The sequence below is a fragment of the Ranitomeya imitator genome, chromosome 5 (assembly GCF_032444005.1).
Source record: "Ranitomeya imitator isolate aRanImi1 chromosome 5, aRanImi1.pri, whole genome shotgun sequence".
Lineage (NCBI taxonomy): Eukaryota > Metazoa > Chordata > Amphibia > Anura > Dendrobatidae > Ranitomeya > Ranitomeya imitator.
This window is the reverse complement of record NC_091286.1, coordinates 387,895,710-387,901,709: the sequence shown is the minus strand read 5'-3', so window position 1 is coordinate 387,901,709 and position 6,000 is coordinate 387,895,710. Positions and strand designations below refer to the sequence as shown.

Genomic DNA, 6,000 nt, shown 5'->3' with positions numbered 1-6,000 from the left:
TCGACTTCTGCGCCATTCATACGTGGTTCTTTAAGTCTCGGTTCTCAGGATTATTGGGGGTCCCAGCAGTTCAAACAAAACAATGGCACAGTGCTTTATAAATACTGATGCAACTTTGAGCTGACCCCTGAACCCATGCTGATCAGTAAATATACAGTCAATCACTTTAATATTTATTTACACCCCCCCATCATTTTTAGTCTGTTGACAAACAGATCATTACCACAACCTAAGAAAAAGATCTTTATTATACAAGTAGAAAACGGTACATACAATATAAATTGGATCCAAGACATTAAAGCAAACTTTAAAAGTGGAAAAAATAGTGCTCTTCTGCATGAATTGTTGGTCCTATAAAAAGGTTATACAGGTGGAAAGTGGTCCTTTGTTCTCCTACAATACAAAGTGACATTACAAAATGACGCTACAATGCTGAAATTATACAGCATATACAACATGTTGGCACAGTAGCTTTGGGCAAAGTATTAGTTTTATGGCAGAAATCTGGAGGATGGGGGCCAGTGTTTCTTCAGTATATTTTGTATTACTATTACTTTTTGGGGGGGATGGTGAAGGCTTTTTTGAGTTACATTTCTTCTTCATAGTTGTGAGTATATACGCTTAGTTGCTCACAGCATAACAAATAATATGGAGTTTGAGTTGCATCAAACGCTTTTACAGGCTGTATGCAAGGTGGAAATGCAGCTGGAAACTAACGTCTCCTGAACCGATGTGGATGTGTAGGAGAGGTACCAAGAGGAGGCATGTCAAACAAGAGCAAGGGCAAAATTCAAATTTAGAGTTTTGCCCGGAATGTTTTATTTGGCAACTAAGTCATTACAGTAGCTTGTAAAAAAAAGTTTTAAGAATGCTACAAAAGCTTTACAATAGAAGATGGCACATCTGAAATGTGTAATACATATACTTACAGATATGTATATATAATAATGTAGGGGTATATATCTTGCAGCTGGCCACTAATTTGTAATTTAATGTAAACTTACCAGCTTTGTCCTAAGCTTCCATTATTAATTTACAAAGAATAAAAAACCATATACAATAAACACACTCCTAAACATTAACACCCAGAACAAATCCATTATATGCTGCTTTCATTCAATGTAGTCTAGTGCAACAATGATCAGTACAGAACTCCTGTGGTGCAAGAAAGTCATTTAAAGGGACTCTGTCACCTGAATTTGGCGGGCTTTCTGTCCGGTCTGATGGGCGGTGTTTCCTCTCCTTTCATTCACCCCTTCCTTTCCCGCTGGCCGCAATATTATCTTGAATATGAGTCTGTTTCCTCCGTAGTTCACGCGTGCGCAAGGCAATCTTGCCTTGCGCACGCGCAGTATGCTTTGCCCAACTGCGGGCAAAGCCGAAAAGCATTAGTGTGCATGCGCAGCCGCACTATGTCCTGGAACACAGCAAAATGCGCATGCGCACTAATGCTTTTTGGCTTTGCCGAACCCCCACTCCCCCCACAAGAGTACAAGAAAGAAACTTTGTTTGGCTTTGTCTTAAAAATAAATATGCATTTACCAGGTTTTGGCAAAATAATGAGATTCTGGGAATAACCCTTTAAAGAGAATCTGTCACCACATTTGACATATCTAAACTATTAATATGGGCATACAGGTTATAGACTGCTGAAAAAAAGTGATACATCTACGTCTAATATCAGATTTCTTATTGTTGAGAAATCATCGGTCATCACTTTATATAAATGACCTCTTCCAGGCTATGGGCAGGATGGTGCCTGGAAGATAACTCTGCCTCCAGAGATTATTTTACATGAAGGGGGAGTTACCAGCGTGATGTGTAATAGCCGCTCTTTGCTCTCTTGATCTCACTGCAGAGCGGTGTCTGATTATGCCCGACATCTGTAGGTTTTTTCCGCTTCCATCTCACAGACAGGGTTGTAATATGGTATACAGTATACAGAGTATACGGTTTGGCTGATATCCCTAGTAATGTTTCAAAGCGCTTTAATGTGTTGGATGTTGACTTCAAGGGAATCTAACTATAGGTGGCACCATTTTTTTTTCTACCTGGATAAGAGCTAATTTGCATATGTACTTTTTCCCCAGCGAGTGTGGCATATTTGGCTGTTCCATGACTAGTTGGCCTATTATACTGTTAGTAAGATGCAAAGACATTATGAAAAAAAAAAAAAGCTAATGAGGGCAATTAAATTGCCATTTGGACTGATCTTTCAGAAAATAAAGCAGTTCAGGCATGCCAACAAAAGCAACAAAATATACTTACAACTCTATCATATAACAATAGGAAAATAAGAAAAGTACGGTAAAAAGTTGGGTGGTCACAGCATTCTGTTTGTAATGAGAAAGCTCAGCTCTGCTGTACTGTGCAAGTTGAGGAAGGTTTCATTCTGAAACGCGCATCGGGGTGAGCTGTGGACGGCGTGGTGGTTGGAGTTTACACTAAGGGTATGTTCACTGGCAATTCTCCCTCTTATGTTTTATTCCTCTCTATTGTTGAGGTGTCATTTAGTTTTGGGTGCTAGCTCATTACTGGCTGTGCTACATACCAGCTTCATCATGGCTTTGTTTGGTGGAATTGCTCTTTTACACCTATGATTAACCCCTTGTGCTGCCCACCGCTCTTATGTGCACATACATGTGCCGCATTGCTGCATGTCTCTCTCATGTTTTACCTTGTACCTGTTTGTTATTTCATTATAATAAATTACATTTACTATTTTGGACTATAAACTGTTGGTGGTGCTTTGTTTTTTTCAAGTTGCAATCAGGCACAGCTCTGCGGCAAGATCAGGATAGCAGTTATTACATGTCACGCACTGGTAACATCCACTTTCATTTAAAATAAGCTCTGGAGGTAGACTCTCGGGGAGATCCATGTCCAGCCCATAGATCTTAACAGCTCATTCACATATTAAGAACATGGATGTACCTGAAATAAGATATCAGATTGCCGATAGGTATCAGTTCTTATAGATTGTCAGCTTGCGAGCAGGGCACTCATTCCTCCTGTAACTGTGTGTTACTTTAATGTTTTTATTGTATTTACATGTTCCTGTTAAATTGTAAAGTCCTGCAGAATATTTTGGTGCTATATAAATAAAATTATTATATTTAAACTTCCTATGACCTGCATGCCCATATAGATGTCTTAGGGGGACTGATCCTTCTGACAGATTCCCTTTAAAGTGAAAATGTAAAACTCATGTTTTGAAGTTAGTGATAAGTGTTTGTGGACGGTGGGTCTCAGTAACTTAAAACAACTGTTGCATACAGTAAAGGTAAGCGGTGTTCTAGTTAGAAAGAAGTGCACTACATTGCCCAGCAATGTTCACAATAATTATGACTGAATGAACATCAAAAATTAAAATACAACTAAGTAGCTGGGTAGTGTTTTACTGCGACATGAAATAAACAGCTCTACAGGCAGGGTGGACGTCCTCGCCCGCTACGCCAGCCCTTCACCCAGTTATTATTCACAATAGATGACTATTGCTCAAACCCATTGATTTAGGAAGAATAGAAAACTGTATAGGGAGGGGGTCAGGTGCCCATAATGATATTAGTGTGTGACAAAGGTAGACTATTGTTGGAGTGACTTCCCATTATACGTGCAAAACTATTTTCCTGGAGCGCTACTTTAAATCACTAAAATGGAGGGGACACGGCAGGACCTGCTTTAGTGCCATAACTGTCTGGTAGCTGTCGGTCCGAGGGGTTAGATCCGTATCTATCTTAAGAATGGGGCCCTGATGTATGACACCAGGAATTGAGAGGAGGCCACACATACGAGGCTCGCTCAATTCTCTTGTATGAACTGTGACACTCCATTGACAGTAGCTGTACTATTGAAATAGAGGCAAGGACATATGTATTCAAGTCAGAACTACCCTTTAAAGGGGTCACTAGATGTTTAGTTTATTCCATCTCTGTTTAGACATTTTGCCCACATAGATGATTTTTTACCTATAGAAACCATTATATACATATGAGTAAAATGATAGCAGCAGCCCTTAATGTTAGCTACTAACATTACATTTACGCTACGGGAAGACTCATCCAAACCTGTGTGTGACATAAGTGTGAAGCACTTACCTTCAGCAACCAATCCAATTTCTAACAGTTCACTTTAAAAGTGAAAAACCAATATCAATCTGATTTGCTGCTATGGGCAACTTTTCAACTTCTCATTTGCACCAGTTTTGATACATCTCAGCCACTGGATATTTGTCCTTGACAGGAGAAGGTTATAAGATGGCACTGCACACACTATACAGTCTGACATATGGGCGAGCCAGAATTATCCACAACATGGTCCTGCTCACAGCAGTTCCTTTTATCTCTTTCTAGAATACTGTAGTATTTTCTTAAATATTACAAATGGAACATGAAAGATATGAGGCATAACTCCCCCCCCTATAAAAACAGCTTCCATCATTGGCATAATAGATGACAATAAAGTGCTATGCTTGGCTATCTGCGTCCGCCATATTTGGACATCCAGTCTGTTCTCCCATGAATTGGCTGAAGAGGTGGTGGTGGCCTGGGAGACAGTGTAGGAGAACTTTTAGATGGCGAGTTGATGGTAGACGGTCCCAGATATGATCCAACTGATTTTAAGGACCCAAACTCTAGATGAAAATATAAAAAAAAACAGCAGCGTTGAAAACTTATTGCTATATAATTATTTGTTTTCAGAAAATAAAAAAAATATATTACTACACATAAATACATGAGCGGGTTTACATATTTGTACAGATCTAGATACCACTTGCTCGGAGTGTGATGAATTCTCTCCCAGCTCAGTAACAGAATACAGCTTCCTATTCTACTCTAGTATTCTTTGTTTTCCAGGCAGAAAAGTAACCTACAGATGTAGTCAGGGCCACCATCACAGCTGTACTGGTAGTTATGAAAGGAACAGGAAGAGGCCCACTGCCACTGACTATGTTCTTCAACAGATACAACTGGATTCAACTGGAGAGGGATAAGAGGGCTACAGTGGCCAAAAATCTTCCCAGAAGTCATCGATATCGCTAAAAAGGCCAGAGGGCCGGTGATACTAGTCTTGCACGCTGGTGGCAATGATCTGGGAAAACGGAGAAGTATTGACCTCAGTTCAACGATGACAGCTGATATCGAGCGTTTCTTCCACCTATTGCCCGATATGATACTGGTGTGGTCGGAGATGGTGCAGCGAGCGGTATAGCACAGGGCTAAGGACACAAGAGGCTTAGAACGATCAAGAAAAAAGGTCAACCCGAGAGTGGCAAGATTTGTAAAATCAAAATTCGGCATTGTAGTTCGCCACTACCAACTGGAAGGCGACAAATCAGGACTGCTGAGGCCCGACGGCATTCATCCCACGGACATTGGGCTCGATATATTTTTGTCAGGTCTACAAGATGGTATCGAGCAGGCCCTAATGCTGATGGGTGGGGGTCGGAGTCACGTGTAGGTAGTACACATGATCCTCCGTGGCGGAAGTGGAGGGAGGGGCGAAGCTTCGTAGCTGCTCATTGGCTGGCCGCCTGTCGGTTGCAGACTGGGCCCACGGCTGGGAGCCCGTTGCGAAATGTAATTTGCCCCTCCCTGCTTATCAAATTAATAAACTGTGACCGACTAGTTCAACCCATCTAAGCCTGTTCGTGTTATCTTTTCGGGATTGGTGGTAGGGGGGACGGCACTATTTATGACACACGGGTCTCCGCAGTCTGGTAGGCACGGTATCGCATAGGAAATGTGCCTCTGACTGCGGAGCCCCTTATAGATGAAGCCAATAAGAAACTACGTGCAGTGCCAATTCCCCCCTCACACTACTCCCACAGGTGATGCATTAATTGGGACGCCCAGCTGACCAACGGGAAGAGAGAGGAAGGGGTGTCCGGCCACACCCACAAGGGTTAAAATTATGTAGTTAATAGCCCTCTGTCTGTACTGCTACATACTTAGGCAGTTAACTGGTTCATGCAGCTTTACATGAACACCTGAGCCTTAC

The 6,000-nt window shown here is 41.5% G+C and overlaps 1 protein-coding gene across 3 annotated transcripts in view; it reads right to left on the bottom strand.

Annotated features, from left to right (window-relative positions):
• Window positions 1–230: 230 nt before the first annotated feature.
• The window catches only part of CILK1 (ciliogenesis associated kinase 1), a 107,171-nt gene continuing 101,401 nt past the window's right edge, over window positions 231–6,000 (bottom strand). The window contains exon 14 of one of the 3 annotated variants that reach the window (XM_069726799.1): window positions 231–4,633. In XM_069726799.1, the coding sequence (XP_069582900.1) occupies window positions 4,476–4,633 (158 nt within the window). In that variant the 3' untranslated portion in view covers window positions 231–4,475. The remainder of the gene's footprint in view (window positions 4,634–6,000) is intronic. The other 2 variants (XM_069726797.1, XM_069726798.1) reach the window with 2 other exon arrangements.